General features: G+C 41.6%; 1 protein-coding gene across 3 annotated transcripts in view; it reads right to left on the reverse strand.

The window, feature by feature from the left end:
• The window catches only part of ADAM23 (ADAM metallopeptidase domain 23), a 166,211-nt gene that overhangs the window by 121,864 nt on the left and 19,175 nt on the right, over window positions 1-25,172 (reverse strand). For all 3 annotated transcript variants that reach the window (XM_012802203.2, XM_003785110.3, XM_012802204.2), the window contains exon 2: window positions 7,182-7,258. In XM_012802203.2, the coding sequence (XP_012657657.1) occupies window positions 7,182-7,258 (77 nt within the window). The remainder of the gene's footprint in view (window positions 1-7,181; window positions 7,259-25,172) is intronic.

The raw sequence follows: 25,172 nt of genomic DNA on the forward strand, positions 1-25,172 counted from the left end.
GTGGTTCTGCTCAGCAAACAGGATTATTTTAAAGCCTACTGTGTCTGTCTGCATTTTCTTTATATTGTTAAAAATTGACCAATAGTAGTTTCATTCTTGTTCTCAATGTGAACAGATGTGCAGTCATTAGAATTACGCCCAGCTCATCCATGAACTGACAGTCCAGTGCTGTGGACACAGCAGCGTGTGGACACAGCAGCGTGTGGACACAGCAGCATGTGGAAGGAGGCTGTAGGCAGAGAACCTGCACTGATCCCAGCGTGGGACTGAACCTCACCAGGCCTCAGGTTACTCAGCAGTAAGATGGGGATGATCGTACCTTTCTCACAGGGTTACTAAAGGAATTTAAATAGGAAAAGATAGGTAAAGGGCTTAATACAGGGTCTATTGCCATCATTACCATTGTAGCAGAAAGCCTTCCTTTGTCTGTAGACCCCTTGAAATTGGGAAATAAAGCATTTAGCCTCTGAGTTAGCAGCCTCATAAACACCCAGACTCCCGAAATGGAGAGCAATGTGCACATCACGTACTCCAACCCCTCCAGACTGGAGGCCGCAGAGGGTGCCCACTGGGCACGTGAGCTGAGACTAACCCCCAGGCCAATGCCTTCTCCCAGATTCCCTTTTCCAGAGGTGGGAGGAATTTTGGCAGTGAGACACTGGGGCCGGCAATGACACAGCCAGCCAATCTGGGCTCAGGAGCCCCACAAACTCATACGCTGAGACAACCACCCCGCAGCCTCACGCTGGCCCAGGTCCCCAGCCACATCTGCTGATTTGGGTCCTACCACTCGCCAAAGGAAAGCGTGGCGGGAGGTCTGCTGCTTCCTCATGTTTCTTTGAACAAAGCAAGTTAAGTTCAATCTCCAAATCTGCAGAACTAAAAAAAAAAAAAAACATGAAGAATGAAGTTGAAATTCCCCTGTAGAACCTGGGAAATCCCAATAGGTGGTCTGCCTTCATCTGCTGCTCAGCAGCTCAAGCTTCTCTGGGGGCTCAGTAGCCTTGACGCACCCCGGGTTATGGCGCTTTCTGGCTCCCACACCTGTGCCACCACCTGCCCAGGCAGTGTGCACCTCCCTCCCTCCCAGTCTTTCCGAATGTGAGGCTCCTTCCTGTAGATCTCCCATGGGTCCTAGCCTCACACCCTCAGCATCACCTCAGACACAAAAGGCAGCTGACTGGAAATACCTGAGACCCTTGGCCTGAAAGTGTTGTTTTCCTACCCAGGAGGAAGAAGAAAAGAGTCAGAGCCCTGAAGGCGCCCTCAGCCAGTAACAGACTGGCAGCTCCCACCGCAGCCGGCACCTCTCCTGTGTGATCTGATCCTCAGAGCCCCAGGGCTCCTCAGCGGATGAGCTGCAGATGCCCAAGCAGCAAGCAGCTAGGACTCCCCGTCCCTGGCTCCTTTCTCTTCCCCATCTCACTTTCCCACTCCCTCACAGGCATGTTCTGGGATCTTCACCCCAGGCTCTACCACCACAGGATCCAAAACCAAGGGTGTCTGGCAAGACCCCCACCAAATTCCACCTGTCCCAGAGACCATCCCTCCTCACCAAGGTCTCATAAGTCCCTTTTCATCACGTTTTAATGCTATTCGTAGACATTTCATCTCCTCTCCCTACCATGGGCTCTCGGAAAGGAGGAATTCTCTCACAGAGCGCTCAATTCCGTGTTTCTCAGCATAGTATCTTCTGCAAATGGGATGCTCAGTAAATGTTTGTTGACTGAATGAATTAACGTGCCAGTCAGCAAGAAATCTGGACTCTAACCTAACTGAAAGTACATCAGATGTGGCTAGTTTCTTCTTTCAAAAGCACAGCATGAACTATTTTTAATGAGAAAATTACTGTGTACATCTATTTCTCTAAATAAGCATTTTCCAGCAGATATTCCATCTTAAACACCTCTGATTCCCAGAAAATCAGAACAAAGATCTTTTTCTAAATTCAGAGCTGCTTTACCCTCCAAGTTGTCAGTCCACTCCTCAGTTTTTGGTCTCAGCCACCCAATGTGGATGTCGTCCACTGCTCCCACCCCATCAGAATTCTCCCAGGGCACCACTGGAGACAAAGGTACAAGAAGGCTTGCAACTCCCCCACGCAGTAGCTCCCTTAGGAAAATGCTGCGACCTTATTAACCAAGAATGCTTTGCACTGGATGCTTGATGCATCCTGAGAATTTGTTCCTCTCTATACAGGAAAGAGGCCAAAAGAAGCACAGGGATCTCACTTCACAATAAACAGGAGACAGCACGCTAAGGGCCTGTGCCTTCACCCAGGCCCAGGCAGATGGCCTGGAAATTTAAATATCCATAAATGCCCTAGCCTGCAGGTTTTGCCATGTTCTCTGCTGGATGTGTAGTAGGCAGCTGCAGGACTGCTGGAGAAGCACCAAATGTATCGCACACAAGCCTTCAGATCAGTGGAGATGTGTTATCTCACCTGGGCTGTTCTCACTAGACGATGAGCCGCATGAAATTAATGACTCTTATTCAATGACAGTCCTGTGACTGCCCAGTTGCACCTACAACAGTTAGTTGTAAATACAAATATTTATTGATCATGCCCTTCTGATTAACAGACACGTGGAAGTACCACACATCATCTTCTTTAATCCTCATAACCACCTACAACTTAAGAAAGAAATGAAAGCTTAAAAAGTTAAGGATAGATCCACACAGAGGTATATTCAGCTTCAACACGGATAATCCTTGAAAACATTATGCTAAATAAAAGGGGCCAGTCACAAAGGCCCCACATTGTATGAGTCCACTGATGTGGAATGTCCAGGATATGCAAATCAGAAAGTGGTTGCCAGAGGCTTACAGAAGAGCGGAATAGAGAGTGACAGGTGATGGGTAAAGTTTCTTTTGGGGATGATAAAAATGTTCTGGAATTAGACTATGGTGACAACTGCATAACTCTGCGGATATAACTAAGAACCACTGAATGGTACATTTCAGAGGGGTGCATTTTACGGTGTGTGGACAGTGGTAAAGGGAGTAGAGAAGAGAAAAAGAAGAAAAGGAAGAAGTTAAGAAACTTGCCCAAGATCATACAGCTAGTAAATGGCAGGCCTTGGACTCAAACTCAGGTCTGTTTGGCCATAGGACCACACTCTGAGCTATTATGCAGCTCTGATCATGGCTGTTCCCAATAAACACTTGCTGAAGACCCCCAAATACAGCTTCATAGGCTTTGGCATAATTCCACTCATACACACAGAGGAGGCAATGCTCAGACCCCTGGGCTTCCAAGGGCTGATACACATTAAGAATTGTTGCTCCAATGTCAATCATACCTCAATAAAATGAGTTTTTAAATAAAATTTTTTTAATTTAACTGCTTGTTTGACACCCCCAAAGAAGAAATAGTGACCTAGAAGTCTTTTGAAAACCTACTGTAACTTGGAACAATGATTGTTCTAGAGAAAAAATAAAATAAAATTGTTTAAAGAGTATTCTGATGGAACCATGACTAACGGTCCTCTTCGGCCACAACTAGGTCCTTTTGGGCTAAAAAAAAGAAAAGGACACCCAGCTGGGTCAATCCCACACTTCTTGCCCTCCAGCTTCCCATCCAAAGTCCTCGCCACGGCACACAGTCCTACATAGTCTGGCTACACAGCTGCTTCCCCTCTGATCTGGGATCCTCAGCCTCCCACCAGCCCTGCCCCTCCACTGCACTCTAGTCAAGATAGCCTCCTTCTAGAACATTCTGTGTCCTCCTTAGCACCAGCTGCCTTGCTGTCCCAGCTGTGTGGAGTTCTCAGCCTTTCAGCATTACATGGTGGCTCCTCTTTACAACCAGATCTCAGTTCAGGGTCCTCGGCAGACAGGCCTCTGGCTTCTTCCAACTCCACCTCCACCTCCCTCACCCAGCCCAATGGTTTCTTCTTCAGCACACTCACCTCTGCCCACCTCCTCTTCTACAAGGAGGCTTTCTGGGGACACAGGAATCTTTTCCTATTCTCAGCAATGGCAGCACCTATAACGCTCACAGGCATAGAGCAGATGCTCACTTGGCATTTGCTGAACATATGAGGAAAGCGCACAGCACTGCCTTGAGACGCCTCCTTGTTCACTCTATCAAAATACCCAATAAAGGCTCTTCTCCCAGGAACTTACATCAGGATAGGCCCCACCAGCTGGTCTTGCAGGCTTGGTGGGGTCACTGGAGGAGGATTCAGCACCCGAACCAGTCCACAACATCTTTATGCGCTCATTCCTCCACACACCGAGCCTGCAAACTTACCCCGTACCTCTGCCTTTCCCTCTTCTGGTGATTTAAAATCATTGCCTATAATGTGGCAATGATCGCCCCAGGGTGGAAACGAGATCCCTCCTTCCCCAGAAGCTCTTTTGATTCCTCTATGACTCATTTAAACATTTTCTTGACTCTTTAACTTTAGTCTAACATGGACCAGACTTCTAAGCACTTACACTAGAGCCCACTCCCACAACACATCTCACTCTGTGATACCTGCTCTTATCTCCAAGTCACTGAGTGCACACTCATTTTGCCCTCAGAAGGCTCAGGACTGCCCGGGGAGGTACCACACAAAGGCCATTCTCATGGCCTCCCTGCTATGCACTTTTCACTCCAGAGACCTCCGTTTCCTTTCTTCCCTCGACCAGATCCTGATACTAATGACCTGAGTCACTTCACTCACCAATGTTCCAAGACCTCTGTCTGCATAATTCTGTGCTACCACAAAAACTGGACCCTGGATCCACACCTCAGACTGTCTCCTTCTCTCACACGCTGTGGTGATAAGAGCACCCAGCTCTTAAAAAGTAGTAAATAATACTAAATAAAAATAAAATTTAAGAAATAGTCCAGGTGTGGTACCGCATACCTCGAATTACAGGCCAGGAGTTCCAGACCAATCTGAGCAACATTGCAAGACCCCATCTCCTTCATGGGTTCCTCATCCTCTCCCCACTCATAACTGTCTTTTCAGCTTCTTTCTGCTCTCTCTGGGCAACCTTATTCACAGCCACATTTGCCTTGTAAAATGCTTATTATAGAAAATAACTCCCAAGTCTCCTATCTTTAGCTCCCACCTCTCCTCTGAGGTTATGGCCAGCTACTTCTCAGACTTGGTCTCATGTGTCTCAGAGCCCCTCAGATCATGTCTTATCTAATGTCACATTCTCTTCCCTCCACCATTTAAATCTGTCTGTTCTCTGGTGCTGCCCAAATTAGCTAAATACCACACCCTCCACCCAACCGAACATCAAGGCACCTCTGTCATCCGTAACTCTTCTCTCTGCCTTGCCATCCACACTGAAGCAGTCCCAAAAATTTTTATCAACTTCTGATTTCTTAAAAGTGTTCCTTCTCCATGCATCTCAGCATTTCCTGAGAAAAGGAACTCTGCTTATTTCCCAGACTTGACTTTTCCCAGTCTAAGAGATACTGGCCAAGCACTTGAGCATGAAATACCAGATATACCAAGAGTTGAACTGTCCCTAGGCTTACCTCTCCCAATCCATCTCCCTCTGCCTCAACCTCGTCATTTACAAAGCTTCAGCAAAAGACTTGTGTTTTTGCAACACGGCCCTGCCTCCACAGACACAGCACCTCACATGCCCACAACACACTTCTCAACATTGAGTTCAAGCATCGCCTTTTCCCAGATGCCTTTTCACACTCCTCTACCCAGAAGAGCTGCATCTCCTTGGTGCTACCACAACACACCACGTTAACTTCTAGCACATTTCATTTCTCACTCTTCTAAAATTATATATGTATCTATGAGACTCTAAATTCCTCAAGGCAGGGACTGCACGTAATAGGTGCTCAAGTTGATGCCTTCATAGGCTCAATGTTACTGACAAATAATTTCTGACACATTTCCAGAACTCTAAGTCCCTGGATATCCCCTATGACCCTTTCTCTACCATCTAATATCTGATTGGGAAATTCTGCTATGACTGTGATATTTTATTGCTCAAAACACAGAGCAGTGTTGATTGTTGCCATCACTTTACAGTTGGGAATAATGGTCTCCACTGCAGTAAGAGTTAAAGGAATAGAGAACTTTAACTAAAATTAGCCATATCCTGCTATTTAACATAGTCTAAGATTTGGCAAGACAAATTTCTTAGGTAGGCACACTGCTGACACAGCATGGTGGAACTGAACTCAACCCAGAAGGAAAACCTGCAGGACCTTCAACGCAGGAAATTCTGAGTTCTGCTGATTCACTCTGACTTGAAGCTGCAGTAACACTGGAGCAAGGAGCACCCGAGCTGACTCCGCATTTTTTTTTCTGCAGAGCTCACAGAATTTGGCATACAAGAAATTTAATAGTTGTTCTTTACAACCCTGTGCAATTTCTCAGATATTGGCTGTGACCACCTATAGAATATAGCATTTGATCGCTTTAAGTGGTATCTTTCTTGCAAAGATGAAGTCCTGATCAAAATACTAATGAGAGCTTAAGATACTGACTGGAGTTTTTTTGTAACTCAAGAAAACCACACAGAAAATTGTTTTCACCAAAGAAAGGCTCTGTGTTAGCTCTACTTGAGACTGAAGAGCTCTGGCTCAGGCACCAGCTCTGGGTCACACTTTGTACAAAGATGTCTGTACAAGTGGTTCCAACAGGAAGCAGCATTTAAAGACCAACAAATGCATGCTCAGAGACAATCAGGCGAATTTTCATTAGGAGCAAACTTTCAAAGAATCCATATTAGAGCCAATTATAAAGCAAAGAATCTTCTCAAGATAGCTATTTGCAAGTCATCACTTACCTTGTTCTTCCTACAGAAGTCGTGTGAATTGCATTATACAGGAAAAAATGGAAAAATTTCTAGACCGAAGTTAAATTATACTTGAATCAGTAGTTTTTCATGCTTCTTATATACACTGATGATTACAGTTAAGATTCAATTAACTAGCATTACTTCAAATATTTATTCCATTTAAAATCATAACATTAGCACCACATTTGAGATATTTAACACAGTAAATGTTAAATGTCTTTTCTTTCAAGGAAAAAAAAGAATTCATCGTTAAGACTTTTATATTTTACTTTATGGGCTGTATGACATATGATCAGCTAGAAAAGATCAGTTGCTTCAACAACAGATGTTATTTTGACTAATTCAATATTATAAAAATGAAGTTTTGTTGTACCTGGTTTCCCAAAGGATGATGACTAAATACTTACTTGTTCAGTATGAGGTCAAGAATGAATTTGGAGCCGAAGGCTTCAATCTGGAAACTTGCCTGGGCCAGATGGACAGCCTATGGATTGAAAGACAGAAAGAGCCTGCAGTTACTTTCCTGTCTTTAAGAAAGATTATATTCACATCAAGAATAATATTGAACAGGAATACCTTTTTACGTATTGATTCATTTCCTTATAAATCTTTACGGAGCAATTCATTTCTTTAAAAGACTAGGTACATTGTCATGGCTTTGCTGGGAAGATCTAAATATCCGTACCAAAAAGAACTAATAAGATGACTGACCACTCCTTCAAAATGAATTCATTGTGATAAAATCAAAAGCATATTCTGCCTGGACTTCCAAAGTGATCATGGTGAATTATGTAAAAGTCTGTCTAATTAAAGCTTGATTTCAGCCGATTCTGTGCTAACCAATTCTTTCTGCACACCTAAGTAAAAAATCACGTCCGTGTTCTGCTCTTCAGCAGGAATTGGAACTTTCTCTGGAACTTTCTCTAAATGATGTATCAGCAGAATGTGACAGTAAAATGGGATAGCGCGACCTTCTAACTTCAGAAAGCCCTTGGAAGCTGGTCCTTTGGGAACACTAAGGGTTTAGGTCTCCCTTTAAGAGTCACACATTTACAAGCGTTGCCATTATTACATCTTCATTTAAAATACAAACATAATTCCATCTAAACCTAAATCTTCTTTACTAGGTGTTAAAGATTAGTATAGCTCACAGAAGCATCTTGAATAATGTAAAGTAACAAATGAATGCATTTTCCTCAAAGTATTATCCAACACAAAATTCTCCTTTCTCACCCTATTAGGAAAAAAAAAGAACAAGGATTAGTGCACACCTATTCCCTCAGCCACAAATTTTGATTCTAAGGCACAGTGGGCACCACACAGACACACCAGGCTTCCATTCCCAGCACATTTTTTTCATTACATAGCTTTTGTCTGTTTGTTTGTCTTCGGATTAACATGAGGGTACAAACAATTTGGTTGCCACATTCCCCTTTGTTAGGTAAGGTCCCTGTTGCAGTCGCGTCCTGCACCCAGGAGGTGTGCCATGTACCCTTACTTTGAGCCCATTAAGTGAAAGCACGCCAGTCCACCCCCTTCCTCTCTCTGCCCTCCCTCTTCCCCCCTCCCCCACTTTGAATTCAATTGAGCTTTTCCCAGCACTTTCTGTTCCCACCTCCTTCAGGACGACCCCATGCCCCTCTCTGCCCTCCCCCTCCATTTTTGATTATCAAAGCCCTCTCTCTACAGGCACCTCCCCTGCATTACTTTCCATAAAGCCTTCCTTATTTGTGCCTCCTTTAGTCTAGCATGAGGCGTGCTCCCTTCTCATCCCTCCCCAGGCTCCACAACACACATCACACGGGTCTTGCAACCAGGGCACAGATTCATGATCCCTCCCCCAAATATCTGACCTTCCAAATAATTCACTAAATATTTAGTGTCACAGTTACTTTGTCACCCCAACCCCATAAAACTCTATGAACAAATGGTGACTTCGACCAGTCGAGCACACTGCCAAGTCAAATCACAACTCAATAATAATAAATAAAATCTAAGAAGAAAAATCAACAAAAATTAAATTTTAAATAAAAAACAGGGAGAAAGAAGACTCCCGAACCCTTAATGCCACACAGGGAACACGGAGTCAAACTCCAAACTGTGTAGAACAGAGTAGACCATAGTAGTCCTGGGCCTCCTGCATCCGAACAACCACCTGAAAGAGAAAGAAACTTCTGCCACGGCAAGGGTGGGCCCCACATGTGCAGCAGAGCCTCTGTCTGTCCATTCAATACAGACATCGATTCATCTTTAATGTAAACTCAGTCTGCACCTTGAAGCATTAATTTTAGCATAAACATACTTATAACAACAAATAATTTGTACAAGGAGAGGTTTTTCAGTTCTGGATCCTAAACTTTAAAAAAAAAAAATAGCTAAAACTTACTTCCTGAGAATAAGATAGGTCCTTAAGCATATTTTCTCTTGAGAATACTGTATCACAGAGAAGAGTTCACTAATGGCAGCCTGGCCTACAAGAGCTGATAAATATACCTCCTTGAGCATCTGTTATAATCACTAAGAACCTGAAAGTGACCCCGTAAAAACCTCATTAACAGCAAACAAGCAATGGGACAAATACAAGCACCAAGAAGCACCTGCTGCTGAATAAGGTCACCGAGTGGAACTGCAGTACCTTCATTTTACTAAATTACTAGGAGCTACACAATTTGATGATGGTTAAGTTTATACCAAGTTAAGGCGACACAATTCCATTAACAGAATCTAATAAAAGAGGCAGCAAATAATATTGGGTTTTCCTTTTGTTCTTTCATTCACTCATCCTGCACCCATGTATTAAGCCCCACCTTGCCTAGAGAGAGGACAAGGACACAGCCTGACCTCAAAGGAGTGACAGTGTCCAGAGAAGCAGGTAGAGGTGCTGGCCTCAGCTCGTCTCAGGCCCAAGGCTGAGCCCCAGCGAGGAGCAGAGGTGCAGAGAGGCTTTACTGACAAAGTGCTACTGGGACAAAATTCTGAAAGATGATTAATAATCCACCTGTCAGAGGAAGAAAGACATTCAGGGTATGGAGGAAAACGTTTACCAAAACAGATTCAAAGTGAATGTGGAAAAAGAAACCTTGCTTAATCTTTTAAAAAATAAATATGGCCCATAGGAAAATGGCTTTCAGAAGAAATAAAAATCTGAAAAGATGAGCTGGAGATTAGAGAGCTTTTGTGCAACGAGCTCTGTGATAGGTATAATAGCAGATATGTCCATGTGGCTGAGACAGTGAGCTTTCCTCTAAATGCCCATTCTCCCCACTCACTCAGGAACATATCTGGCACATGCCATTACCACCACCATTATCAGCAGCAGCATCATCATTATGGCAAACATATTAACAGATTACCCTCCAGGACAATTGAAACAATGTACAATGCCAGCAACATAAGAACAGTAAGAAAAAGAAATCTGATTTTATTATCTTTATCATTAAGAATATTCTACCACTGGGGCAGCGCCTGTGGCTCAGTGAGTAGGGCTCTGGCCCCAAATACTGAAGGTGGTGAGATTGAACCCGGCCTTGGCCAAACTGCAACAACAAAAAAAATGCCGGGCATTGTAGTGGGCGTCTGTAGTCCCAGCTACTCAGAGGCTGAGGCAAGAGAACCGCCTAAGCCCAAGAGCCAGAGGTTGCAGTGAGCTGTGACGCCACAGCACTCTACTGAGGGTGACAACATGAGATTCAGTCTCAAAAAAAAAAAAATTCTAACATTTTAATTTAATTCTATAAAGGCAGCACATTTTCTATAAAAAATGATGGAAGATTGCTTCACCATATTCATCTTCTTTGCACACGTATCAAATGGAGTCGGTATTTTCGCCTAATACATTTGTATCCATTTTAAAGTAATTTTGACACATTAGTGCATTTTTTTTTATATTCTGTTTCTCTTTCCATTTCTACATATTCCACAACTACAGAGACAATACAGAGTCTTCCGCTACCAAAATAAATACCTGACAAGTGTCACTTTTCTCCATCGTTGTGTTATTTCTCCCTGGTCTTAAACACAATTAAAATAGCTTTTAACTTCTGGATTCTGTTATTCCATTTAAATTCATCACTCTTTCTTTAACAAAATTGATAAATTTCAATTTTAAATACGTTTTTAAATCAAGTAAAGTGAGTCTTCACCATTATTGTTTTATAAATTACATTGTTGGTTATCCCCTTTTTTCATATAAAATTAGCCCACTTCTTCCAAATGGGCTAATTTAGAAAATGTAGAAAAATGGCTGAGTACAAAGTTTTATAATACACAGCCATAATACCCATATTACTTTTGGTTGATGTAATTTGATTTTAGAGTTGATTTGCCAACCAGCATCACTAAAAATACAGAAACTCCCTATACTATCATTCCTCACCACACCGCGAGGTTAGAAATGTATTCAGTAATACAAAATCAAATCTTAGGCACACTTCGGAGAAGAGTTCACGAACCACAGACATTAGGACATAATCAGTTATTTTCTCCTTCAGGGTATCTATCAAACAGCATCATTTTTATAAAGATATTCACTAAAATAACCCTGTAGAAGAGTGCAGGGCTTTGCAGCCAAAGAGCATCATTTCTCAAGAATGAGCACATCCCGGGGCTCAGAACCACCGCCCTGAAGGACGGAGAACAGCTGTTGCCTAAGGACTTCGGTGTTTTTCTTTTGACTCAGAATCTGGCACAGGGAAATTACAGGAGCTCTGTAAACAAAAACAACCAAGCTCAATTATATACACAAACCTCCTTCACTGAAGAACAATTTACACATCTTAACAAAGTGCTTTTGCTTTCTATTTCTAGTAGATAGCGCCTAATGGGGTACTATTAAATAACTTGAGAAGACTGTGACGTTCCCCAGCTAAGGCTTGTTTTGTGCCTCATCAAGGCACGCTGTGATATCGGGCGATCGTACAGCTCCGCTTTGTGTGTGGTGGTGCATCGCATAAACCCAAGAGACAGTTATGTTTTCTTGGGAGTTATACTCTACAATAGCTAATACAGACCTGAAAATAAGAAAAAAAAAAAAACTACTTACAGAAATAAAAAGCAGCCGTTCGCAGACTATACGTGTTTTCATGCAAGCATGCTTCACACATACTAGGTGTCAAATGGTAGTCTTTGCCACCTGGCAAGGATTTGTGAGTACCCACAACTGGAACTGAAAACATGAAATGAAAAGTCTACACTTTCCCAGAATTCACAAAATATTGTGAGACTGAATTTAATAATTAAATAGGAATCGAGCAACTTGGAGAACTTGTATCTGTGCTGTGCATCACACATCCTCTGAGCATATATTTTACTGAAGTATGCTCTAGACTCTGCACGATCTGGAAAAAAACAAAATTTGGAAGTGGTTTCCCTGCTCTTAAGATACACAAGAATTTATATAGTAAGATATTCATGAAAGCAATGCAGAAAATGTGCCCAGAGTCGCCACAAAAACACTTCACAAATGCATGTTAGAAGCCGTTTCGGGTAGCAAGCCCCTTCCTCCTAAAGAAGAAGACCGTGGGTGTGGGCTTCTAAGAGGAGTGGTGCTAGAAAGAGCAAAAGGGACCAAACTGGGGTTAGAAGCCAGGACTATGGAGCTATCTCCTCTACTGAAAGGCTTCGTGATTACCAGTGGGACTGCAGGTAATCTTTCTTGTTTTTATTTTCCTTGTTGCCAGGATAATGCAATGTTTATTCTATGTTTATTAAAATATTAAATACAGCCGGGCACAGTGGCTCACGCCTGTAACCTAGCACTCTGGGGGGCCGAGGCAGGTGGATCCCTTGAGCTCAGGAATTCAAAACCAGCCTGAGCAAGAGCGAGACCCATCTCTAAAAATAGTCAGGCATTGTGGCAGGTGCCTACAGTCCCACCTAATCGGGAGGCTGAGGCAAGAGGATCGCTTGAGCGATCCTTGAGAGTTTGAGGTTGCTGTGTTATGCTACAATTTACGCCACGGCACTCAATCCCAGGGCAACTGAGTGAGACTGTCTCAAAAAAAAAAAAAAAAATACTGAACACAATTTATATGCTGTGTGAATGTGCAGGCATGTGTGTAAACTATAACCATTTCAAGAAATATTTTCCTTGAATGTGCAGGCATGTGTGTAAACTATAATCATTTCAAAAAGCATTTTCCTTATCTTGTTGAATATGGTGACTTCCTTTGCTTACCCTTCTGGTTTTTGACAGACCCTTCAAAAATTTCTACTCCATTTTCTTTCAACACAGTGAAGAAAGGTCATGGAATATTAAACAGCACCTTCGTTTGAGGTTTAGGACATTTTACGATGTTTCAGAGAAAACAGATTTGGAAATGTGCCAACATCAAGACGGGAGGAAGAGAGCCAGTTATCAGATGCTAGAAGGAGCCTGCGTTGTGGTGCCAGCTGCTGCCACCTGAGCTGCTGAAGACGGGAGAAGAGGGAGAAGACCGTCGCTGGGAGCCCTTGGCCAATGTGCTGCTTTGGTATGTTTCTGTTTTTACATAAGGAAAACAAAACAGAGACACAAACCCCAGTAACTCACATAATTAAAGGCCAAGGAGAAGTAAAATGTAAGTTGAAATTCAAACAAGTTGGAGGAAAATAAGTCATTTTCTTCAGGTTATAAAGGCTTTTCTAGTCTGGATCTACCCTGCAGCTAAAGAAACACCAAAGTCCAGCTTGTGGATCTTCTCCCCACATAATGCAAAAATCCAAATATGCGAATATACCTTAGGAGATTTAAAGTCCAAAGAAAATATGCATCCGCTATTTTTAACTGCAGTCTGGTTCTAATCCCTTGCTCAAAGTTAGAACCTTGTTGATCACACAGATACATGTTATAATAAAAATAATAATGTCATATATTTCTTATGTTTTAAGTATCTCAAAATACTGTCACGCACCCCCCGAAGCAGGTAGGGCAGATATTTTTATTTCAGTTTAAAGAATAAAAACATTTTTAAAAGGCACAGTGAGATTAAGTGGTTTTGTCCAAGGTCATACATCAAAAAAAAAAAAAGAAGAAGAAGAAGAAGAAATATGAGGTGTTAGCTTCAGCTCAGCGAGAAAAAAAAAAGTGCCAAGTTTACGCCAAAAGTCCTCAAGCCTCAGTGTTTCCTGGTTATTAAAATATAAATAATAATTGCTTACCAACAGGATGGCTGTGAGGCTTCAGTTATACAATAATGTAACAGAAAGTTGCTAGAAAAGACGGCCACGGTGAAAGAGCTCAAAAATACAGGAAGCAGCAGCAAAGCACAAAGAGAAAGCAAAAAAAGAGAAAAATAACACAGCCTTTTGCACAGGGTACCTATCAGCCGGTTCCACCTTAAGAGCCTCCCAGCATAGCTGGCCACCTTCTAACAAACTCCACTGTGCATTTATACTCTGTCAAATTTGAGAATTTTGTATTTTTTATTGCTAATTACCGTTGAACATTATGCTTTAACCTTCTACAAGTAGCCGTGTCTTTAAAATAATATGAATCATTTGCCTGAGAAATGAAACAGCTGCAAATGTGACATGAAAGCAGTTTTGCAAATTAAGGTAATTTGCTGAACATTCTTGCCAGGATACATTTAAATATCATCATGTTCCTTTCCAGCATGTTCCAATTCTCAGTATTAGGGGTTAATCCATGAGCGAATGTGCACTGAATACCCACCTCATACGAGACATCGTGGCAGATGTTAAGATAAAGAAGAATTAGTATTTATACCAAAAAACACTTATAATCCAGTTGGGGAAATGAAATGAGAAAGCACAAAGAGTGAAAAATACAACATGTCCATTAAATAATAATAAGTATTATTTATAAAGATGCCACATACAAATTTAGGCATGATTAATCGCTAAATTTGCAGTATGGGCAACAAGTGTATTTGAATCTGTGGAGTAAGACAGCAGGGGGCCAGAGAGAGCTGAGAATGGCGTATGGCAGAGCCCTTCTCAGCATTTAAAGATAGATACAGGCCAGGTGCCGTGGCTCACGCCTATAATCCCAGCACTTTGGGAGGTCAAAGAAAAAGGATCATATAAAGCCAGGAATTCAACACCAGCCTGGGCAACATGGCAAGACTCTCACCTCTACAAAAAAAAAGAAAAAGAAATTTTAAATTAGCCAGGTGCGGCACGGGGTGCTATAGTCCCAGCTACTCGGGACATTTAGGTGGGAGGATCACCTGAGCCCAGGAGGTCAAGGCTGTGTTGAGCTATGATCACACCACTCCAGCCTGGGGGACAAAGGTGACAAAGGAAGACCTCTGACCCTTAAAAAAAACTGAACAAACTCTAGAATTGATTTAATATCATGAAATTGCAAAGTGTTGCTAAGTGTTTGCTAACAAACAAAGATTAAAAAGCACGCATGTGAAGTAAAACACAGGATGTCTTCCATTCTGGAGTGTCATGCTGCACTCCGGATTGTGCTGAGATTTAAACATGCTATTTTATTATAAAATAAAATATTTCACAAGATCAATAAGTAATGTGAACACAGACGCATCTGAAAAATGGTATTTTGTAAGCAATCTGTCTTTTCAGCCTTAAATTAAGAAGCTAAAGTCATTTCCTTTGAAGATAATTACAGAAACAAGACAAAAACCTCAGCAAAGCACACTCTTCTCCTCGGCCCCGGATCTGCATTTCCTAATCAGAGAAGCAGGTCATGGTCTGACTTTGTTCTCTGTGCCGACCTAGCCAAGAAAGACGGAACTTCTCTGAAAGATATCTAGCCAATATTCAATCATCCAAAGTGATGATACGGGAAGAAGGGAAATATGGATTTATGCAGCTGGGAATTTTAAACTCCTGATCAAATCTTTTACAAGAGCTCTTTTCTAAATAAATCCATTTTTAAAAGATTCTAGATTCATCTCCTTCCCTGTTCTGACCTTCCCTCAGTGTGAGGTCCCCTTAAACTGAGATATATACAAAAGATGGACGCTGAGGAGAAAGAAGAACAATAGACACTGGTCATCCAAATTAGATGCTCCAGGAACTAAGCATCCGGGTTAGCTGTGCTAAAATTTTCTTTTTAAAATTCCTCATGGGCAACCAAAAAAGAGAAGCCGTATGCATTTAATATGTGGTTTGGGGCGGGGGGGGCAAACAATTTTTCAGCAACCCTGAAGGTTTCTGTAATAATACACTTTCGCTTCTGTACATTTACCCTTCGTGATTAACGGTGGCCGGATATTAAGCTGACGATGCCAACGAAAGAGAGATTAAATCTCAAGTCTTCGGAGCACTTGGCATTTGAAAATGCGTAAGGCAATACAAGTATCACTATAGCTGTATTATTTAGCTTTCACATATTTTCTGAAAGATGAGTAAAAAATACAGCTATGACAACAGTTACCATGGAAGCGGTTTCTTTCTGCTGCCTTCCTGAACAGTAACATTTAATTTGACGCATTAATCTTCTCGCTGAAGTGTGATTCACCTTGTTCTTTTCCCTCATCAGTCCCTACATCACCAAACTGCACAACTCCACGGAGTGCTTTTCTCTCTGTTAACGCTTTTGTCATAAAGCAAAAGCATATTTTTGTCTTTCTAGCCAGAATTACTGAACACCCACTAAACAATTTAAATAAAGGAGTAGAAATAGGATATAAGTTGTGGAAAGCAAAAAACATAACCAAGATCCGCACTTAATGTCTGTGACTCATTCCACGACAGTTGTTTTTTTTTTTTAAATTTGCTTCTATAATGTTAATACTATCCTGAAGGAAAAAAGCCTCCTTTAAGGTAACAGCTCCACAAGGAGTCCTACTTCCCTCCGCCTACTCTGGTCCCTGGAATTTGGGCTATGACAGCCTAGTGGACTCAAGTTAATTCAAATATCTATCCAGGGCAGAGGAAGTTTCTTTAACTTAAGTCTTTATGGCCACATAAGGATTAGTTAAGAATGAATAATTCTGAAATATAAAATGAGGATTACAGCACAGCAATTACACAGTTCACTTGAGCGTTGTTATGTCTAGCAAACCATAAATGATATAGAGTAGATTCAAATATTAATTTCCAGTCCTCCCTAAACTGAAAACACATAACCAAAGGCTAAGCAGACCTGTCCTGGTCCATCTCTCTTCTCTTGAAATACCTTGATTCTACTGATCCTCATGGATGGGTCTCATCCTGTTCCTGCCCAGTGATTTCTGCTGGGGTCTCTATACCAGGACTATTATTTCTGCGTGCAAAAATGTTTCAGGCACTGCTTATGAGATAGCTCAAAATTCATCCTAAATCTACTGCTGTTTGGCATCTGTATTCCTAAGAGGTTTTTACTTTCCTTGACTTCTCCCAGCAAAATGCTTGTCACCAGTTACGAGTTACTGGGCAAAGAGTCCTTTTGTCTATAGGGACCCACAGCCGCAGATTAGAGAAAGTTCTATGTTCTCTGGTCCTCAGCTGGGCCTGGTTCTATCCTTTGTTCTGAACTCTAACCTTATCTAGGACCACGGATGGGCTGAATTCTGCCCCTCTGGATGGAAACAGTAGCTTTCACATTGGAGGTCATGTCAAAAATGGATTTCCCAATTTTACAAAACTGCAGGTACCATTAGACTTTCTAAATAACACCATTAAGGCCTGTTTGTAGACAAGAGGCTCGCATTTTTCCTGTTTCACAATTTTACTCTAAACAAATATGTGTACTACCTGTACTTTACCCCGAGCTAGATGTATAAAAGCTAATATTGACGTGACCTTGTGTTCTCTAACATCCACCTTCCGTAGAATTCTGCAAAACATCAACCACTCAGCTTGCATTCACGCGGTTTGCAAATGTAACACTTACAATATTGACCACTATGCAGAATGTCTTACCCAGCTGAGCAAACAAAGAATATCTCTTACCACTTCCATGTAGTGTTTGGGACTTATTAAAACTCCATTTTTATTTCCAAATAAGAACCCAGAAATTATACAGAGCCTTGAAAACATATGAAAATAAAAACAGTACTGTGGAATCTGTTCATATCCTCAGATTATACACTGCCTTGCTGCCTTCTATATTATACATAAAATCATCTACTCATACAACAAATAATTACGTGTGCCTACCACGTTTCAAGCAGAAGCCCTGGACTTTTGGAATCTTCATTTTATTGGGTATATTTGGGGATGAGTGGGTAATACAACAAATAAATAAGTAAATTTAAACCAAGTTAGACAGTGGTAAGTGCTAGAGGTAAAAAGGTTAAAATAGGTAAGAGTCAAAGGGAGTTAGGGACTGGCAAACACAGAGGTGACAGTTTTAAACAGGATGGTTAGAGAAGCACTTTTTGAAGAGGGGGCATTTGAGTAAAGATTGGGAGGTGAAGGTGCCAGCTATGGGCATCCCAGGGGGAAAGAATTCTGGGCACAAGGAACAGCTATTTGTGAGAACTCTGAGCTGGGTCACACTTGCAATGGTCAGTAAGGGCAGTTTCGGCCAAGTGGAGGGACTCAGGGCAGTCTGGTAGACAGTGAAGCTGGAGAATAAATGACACATCAGCCATGCAGGAGTGTGTAGGCCACTGCAAAAACTAAGCAAAGTCAGCAGGAGTCAGCCACGGAACAGATACTGGTTATGGATGAAACAGAGGGAGACAAGGAAAACTCAAGTTTTTGGCCTGAGTGACCAAAGAAAGCAATTCATCGAGATGGGGACACTGCAGGAGGAGGAGGTAGTGGCAGGAATGCAGGGCTCTGTGTGGGATCCATCAGGGTCGATGCGCACATTATATATCCAAGGGGAGATGTGGTCAGGCAGTTAGATATAAAGCATATATCCTTCATGCTGCTTGTAGACGTATCCTTTAATCAAAATTATTTAAATGAAAACTTCAAGCAAACTTTTCTTTCAGCTTTCCATTCCAATGAACACGAGCTTAGCCAGCTTCCCACAAAATAAAAATTACAGCATCTGCAAGAAAGTTGCAGTGCATAGGTTAGAGCAGCAAAAGGCTCTTAGCTCTGTGTGCAAATAGATATAATGTCAGAAACAGAAAGGTAATAGATGCCATTTTCCCAATTTACAGGTTTACTAACTCTATGGCTGGATTTCTCAAACTCAGCACCATTAACGTTTTAGGCTAAATATTTCTTTGACGTAAGGCTACTGTCATGTGGACTGTGGTATGCTGACTGCGGCAGCATCCTTACCCTCTATCCACTAGATGCCAGTAGCAGCACCTTACCCCAGGTGTAACAAACGAAACTACTTCCAGACACAGCCAAATGTCCGGGGTTGGGGGGCTGACTGAGAACCCCAGCTCAGAATGAATAAGAGACATATGAATTTATATAGATTCCACTGTATTGCCTTTTTTTCTATCTTATTTTCAAAGCACATTTGCAGCTGTCACCGAAGCCCTTGATACAAAACAACAGGAAACAACTGATACAAACAGAATTAGAATTCTTCTAACACTTAAGTGTAACGAACCAATACATTTTTTAAAAATGTATACTCACAGAAGTCCCCCCAGATTAAACTACAGATTTAAATCTGTCAAATAAGCTCACATGTATCCTTCAGGAAATAATGAAGGAAGAAATATTCCCACTATCTACGCAGTCCAGAAATTTGATCTTTTAACAAGCTGCTTAATAATGTTCTCTTTCCTCCCAAAGTGGCAGCTCCTTATTATCTTTTGAAATGTCATTTGGTGACTCAAAAGAAACAACCGTAATTTAAACAGCAAGCGGTGAGAGGGAGTAAGTTGTACGTGGCCTCTGTTGGAAGTTGCTAAGCTGTTTTTCCATGACTCATCCAATACACTCTCTCCATGTCTCTGCATAACATTTACCTGCTGACAGCTCCCACATTTCCATCTTATCCCTAACTTCCCCTGAGCCCAGGACCAGTGAGACCAGCAACATAGGCACAGAGACCACCCACAGTCCTCCTAGGCTGACAGGTTCAGTCTCCTCTCAGCCTTCTACCAAACCTCCTTCCGCAGCCCTTCCAGTGGGAAACAGTACTGTGATTCCCCAGGACAAAGCTCCACAGTCATTCTTGCCTCCTGCATTAGTTTCCTATTGCTGCCCTAACAAATTTCCATAAATTTATGATTAAAGACATCGCAAACTATTATCTTACACTTATAAGGGTCAGAAGTTCCGAATCAAAGTCTAGAGTTTAAAGTTAAGGTGCTGGCAGGGCTGGTTCCATCTGGGGGCCTCGGGGAAGAACCTGTTTCCTCATCTTTTCCAGCTTTTAAAGGCCACCTGTGTTCCTTGACTTGCGAGCCCTTCTTCACACCACTTGAACCTCTGCTTCCAACATGATGTCTCCTTCTCTGAATCTGACATTTCCAGGGGCCCTTGTGATTACACAGGGCTCGCCCAGATAATGCAGGATGAGTTCCCATCTCAGGGTCCTCAATCACATCTACCAAATCTCTTTCCATAGGTAACATAGTCACAGGTGTTGAAATTAGGATGTGGACATCTTAGGGGGACCATTCTTTTGTCTATAACTCCTCTGCTTTTCTAGGCCACACAGCCCCAAACTGTCAGCAAGGTGGAAGGTCTGCCTCCAAAATATATCCCAAATCTACTTCCCTGCGATCCATCTGTTCCCGCCCCAGCACAGGCCACATGGTCTTTACCTGCCCTACCTATCTCTCTGCAGCCACTCATGCCCCCTCCTGACCACCTTCCAAAGAGCTGCTAGAATGATTTTTCTAAAATACTAAGCAGGGAACGTTATGTATTTCCATATTTAAAACCCAGAGACTTTAGGATATAACTCTAACAGGCCCTTCAACCTCTGGTCCACTTTTACCTTTAAAAAAGAACAGAGCAGGCAGTGTGCAATTTTTTCCTCCATAAACTATCTCTCTATCCCTCACCATCAACCTTCCAAGACTTTGTAGCTAAGAAGGATCAAATCTTTAGGGGAGGTACTTGGGTTCCAGCTGCTCTTCCTGGGTCTCTAAGTTTACTTTTCTCCCCAGAGGTAGAAGACAGCCTCCTACCCCATAGTTCTAACCCTAAGTCCTGTCCCTCCAAGTCTATTTTAATTATTAAATGCCTGAGAAGGGCAAAGTATGGTGGCTGACATCTGTAATCCTAGCACTCTGGAAGGCCAAGGAGGGTGGATTGCTTGAGCTAAAGAGTTCAAGACCAGCCTGGGCAAAAGTGAGACCCTGTCTCTACTAAAAATAGAAAAATTAAGCAGGCATCATAGAAAAACTAGCTGGGCATTGTGGTAGGCACCTGTGGTCTCAGCTACTCGGAGGCTGAGACAAGAGGATGGCTAGAGCCTGCGAGTTTGAGGTTGCTGTGAGCTAAGATGATGCCATGGCACTCTACCCAGGACAACAGAGTGAGACTCTATCTAAAAAAAGGGAAAAAAAAAAAAAGAAAAAGACTGTGAATATCACAGAAAAAGCAAGCTATGTAAGAAGTAAAGATCAGGAGGGAGAGGAAAGAAAAGACAAAGCACACCTTGGCGTGACTTCCTCTTCACCTTTTATAGCAGGCTAACAAAAGATAGTATCTTAGGCTACAAGAACTGAAAAGAAAAATTGAACAGAAGGGGAGAACTAGGAGAGTAACGTTCCCTCTTCACTCTGTCCCTTTATAAATTCTGAATTCTTAGGCCATTTAAATACATTAGAGTAACTACTAACTGTAAACAACTTCTTTCTAATTCTTTTGTAATGTAAGTATGCATGTTTATGCAAATTGGTCACCAGCTGCTTGCCTACTGCAGCATTCCTTCATTCCGGTTTCCAGCACTGCTCTTTGGAATTCCCTCACCAGCAACTGTCTTGCCAAGGACTTATTGGTGGTAAAACAGGGGCAGTATGATCCTATCCATAGCCTTTCTGCTAAAAACTGTTCCTTAAACCCTCCCTCTGCTACCATTTTTCAAAACCTCTTCTTTCCTTCAATCTTCTCACACTAAACACTTCTGAAGCCAGCCATATTCATTTTCCAATATTAATTGCCTACACTTTATAATTCCTGCTCTCCATCCAACATGCCTGTATCTCAGGAGGCAGCTACTCCACCAAGTGAAGCCATCGTAATCCTACTCAATGGCCCATTCCACATTTCATCCCCTCTGATGAAAATCTATCACCTCTTAGTGGAAGTATCTTCATAGAATTTTAGAGCCATAAGAGGTTCTAAAGTATGGTTCAGTGCTTGTAGCTCAAGCTAAGGCACCAGCCACATACACCAGAGCTGGCGGGTTCAAATCCAGCCCAGGCCTGCCAAACAACAATGACAACTACAACCAAAAAACAGCCAGGCATTGTGGCAGACACCTATACTCTCAGCTACTTGAGAGGCTGAGGCAAGAGAATCCCTTAAGCCCATTAGTTAGAGGTTGCTGTGAGCTATGATGTCACAGCACTCTACCCAGGGTGACTCAGAGCATTCTACCCAGAGCTTGAGGCTCTGTCTCCAAAAAAAAAAAAAAAAAAAAAAAAGGTTCTAAAGAACAAACTCACTCACATCAAAATAACTGGAGAATTATAAAAGTACAAACTGCTGGACTTAACTCAAAATTTTTTCAACAACTTCTCCAGGTGGTTCCAATGCACACTAAAGTTTGAGATTCCCAAATTTAATTCAACTACTTATCTTTAAAATGAGGATATCTTTTAAATTCACAGATGTAAGTGACTTGCTCAAAATTGACTAATACACAGCCAATTAATTTTTCTATGCATGGTCTGGTTTCTCTTTTAAAAGAACTTGTGAGATAAACATGCAAAAACCAACAGAAGAAAACTACCTCAACATAAATAAGCCATATATCAAAAACCACAGCTAACATCATACTCAACGGTGAAAGGCTGAAAGCCTTTCCTCTAAAATCAGGAAGAAGGTAAGATGCCTGCTTTTGCCACTTACATTAAACATAGTAGCAGAAGTTCTAGCCAGAGTGATTAGGCAAGAAAAGGAAATAAAAGGCAGCCAAATTGGAAAGGAAGACATAGGGGGGAGGAGGCAAGATGGACAACTGGAGCCAGCTTTCCATAGAGGCTCCTGTCCAGAAGGAGAGTTGAAGGACAGAAGTTTTTCAAGGAAGCTAATGGTTTGGAGCTGAGCCAAGAGAGAAGACTGAAGAGTGCACATCACCCCTGCTGAGGCAAGCTGCAACACCAAGGAAAGGAAAATGTAAAGTTATCATTGTTCACAGATGATTTTATATGTAGATTTTATATGTAGAAAACCATACAGATTCCATTTAAAAAAACAAATTAATAAATTCAGTAAAGTTGCAAGATACAAAATCAACACTCAAAAATCAGTGTTATATCTATACACTACTGACAAACAACTGAAAAGGAAATTAAGAAAACAATTCCATTTACAATATCATTGAAAAGTACAAAATACTATGGATAAACTTGGTCAAAGAGGCAAAAGATACTGAAAACTACAAAATGTTGCTGAAATAAATTAAAGAAGACACAAGTAAATGGAAAGACATCACATGGTCATGAATTAGAAGCATCTCACATAGTTTGTATATTTGTCTCCTCCAAATCTCACATCAGAATTTGATCTCTAATGTTGAAGGTGGGGCCATGGGAGTGGGTGACTTGGTCCACTCCCCACAGTAATGAGTTCTCCTTTTTTTAGTTCATGTGAGAACCAGTTACTTAAAAGAGCATGAGCATCCCTCCCCTCTCTGGCTCCCTCTCTCATCATGTGACTTGCCTGCTTCCAATTTATCTTCCACCTTGATTAGAAGCTCCCTGAAGCCCTCACTAGAAGGAAATGCCGGTGTCATGCTTCATGTATAGCTTGCTGAACTATAAGCCAAATAAGCCTTTTTATTACTGAATTACCCAGCCTCAGATATTTCCTTCATATCAATGAAAATGGACTAAGAAAATGCCAATACCATCCAAAGTAATCTATAGATTCAGTGCAATCCCTAACAAAATCAGTGACCTTTTTGGCAAAAACAAAAAAAAAATCTATCCTAAAATTAATATAAAATATCAAGGGACCCCAACTAACCAAAGCAATCCTAAAAAAGAACAAAGTTGGAGGTCTCACACTTCCTAATTTCAAAACTTACTCCCAAGCTACAATAATCAAAACAATATGGTACTCGTTGGCACCTATGGATCAAAGGAGTAGGGTACCGGCCCCATATACTGGAGGTGGGGGGTTCAAACCCGGCCTCTGGCCAAAAACTGCAAATAAAACCAGTATGGTACTGACATGAAGATGAAGACCAATGGAATAGAAAGCCCAGAAATCAACTCTCAAACATATAGTCAAATGATCTTCAACAAAGATGACAAATAAGACCTTTCAAAGGGGAAAAGATGGTCTTTTCAACAAATGATGCTGGGAAAACTAGATGTCCACACACAAAAAGCTAAAGATGAACCAACACCTTATGCCACATAAGAATTAACTTAAAAATGACTGCATGGCCTACACTACACATAAGAGCTAAAACAACAAAACTCTTTGAAGAAAATATAGGGGGAAAGTTTCACAACAGGATTTGGCATTGAATTCTTGAATATGACACCAAAGGCACAAGAATCAAAGAAAAAGAAGATAAATTGGACTATATCAAAATTAAAAACTTCTAGGCCATGTACAGTGTTCATACCTATAATCCTAGCACTCTGAGAAGCAGAGGTGAGAGGCTTGCTTGAACTCAGGAGTTCATCTCTATAAACTAACCAGGCATTGTGGCGGGTGCCTGTCATTCCAGCTACTTGGAAGGTTGAGGTGAGAGAATCACTTTGAGCCCAAGAGTTTGAGGCTCTTAATAATGCCACAGCACATTACCAAGGGCAACAAAGTGAGGCTCTATCTCAAAAATAAATACATAAATAAACAATAAAAAATAAATTTAAAATAGAAAACTTTTTGTAGTATTCAATGAAGTTAATTGAGCTTATTAGAGATCTTTTCTGATTCTGGTTAATCAGGCCAAGGGTTTATCAATTTTATTTATCAAAGAATCAACTTTTTGCTTCATTAACTGAATGGTTAATGGTTCATTCTGAATGGTTCTTTAATTTCATTTAGTTCTGATGTGATTTTGGTTATTTTTTTTCTGCTGGGTTTGGTTCTGGATTGCTCTTCCTTTTCCAGTTCCTTGAAATGATTCATTAGGTTGTTGATTTGCTCTTGATGATTTCTGGATGTGGGCATTTAATGTGATGAAGCCAGGCACAGTGGCTCACTCCCATAATCCTAGCACTCTGGAAGGCCATGGAGGTGTACTGCTTGAGCTCAGGAATTCAAGACCAGCCTGAGCAAGAGTGAGACACCAGACTTTCCGAAAAATACAAAAATTAGCCAGGTCTCATGAGCAGCATCTGTAGTCTCAGCTACTCGGGAGGCTGAGGCAAGAGGATCACTTTAGCCCAAAAGTTTGAAGTTGCTGTGAGATATGACGCCATGGCACTCTGCCCAGGGTGACA

This window comes from Otolemur garnettii, unplaced genomic scaffold (assembly GCF_000181295.1).
Source record: "Otolemur garnettii isolate 467f Iridium unplaced genomic scaffold, OtoGar3 scaffold00013, whole genome shotgun sequence".
Classification (NCBI taxonomy): Eukaryota; Metazoa; Chordata; class Mammalia; order Primates; family Galagidae; genus Otolemur; species Otolemur garnettii.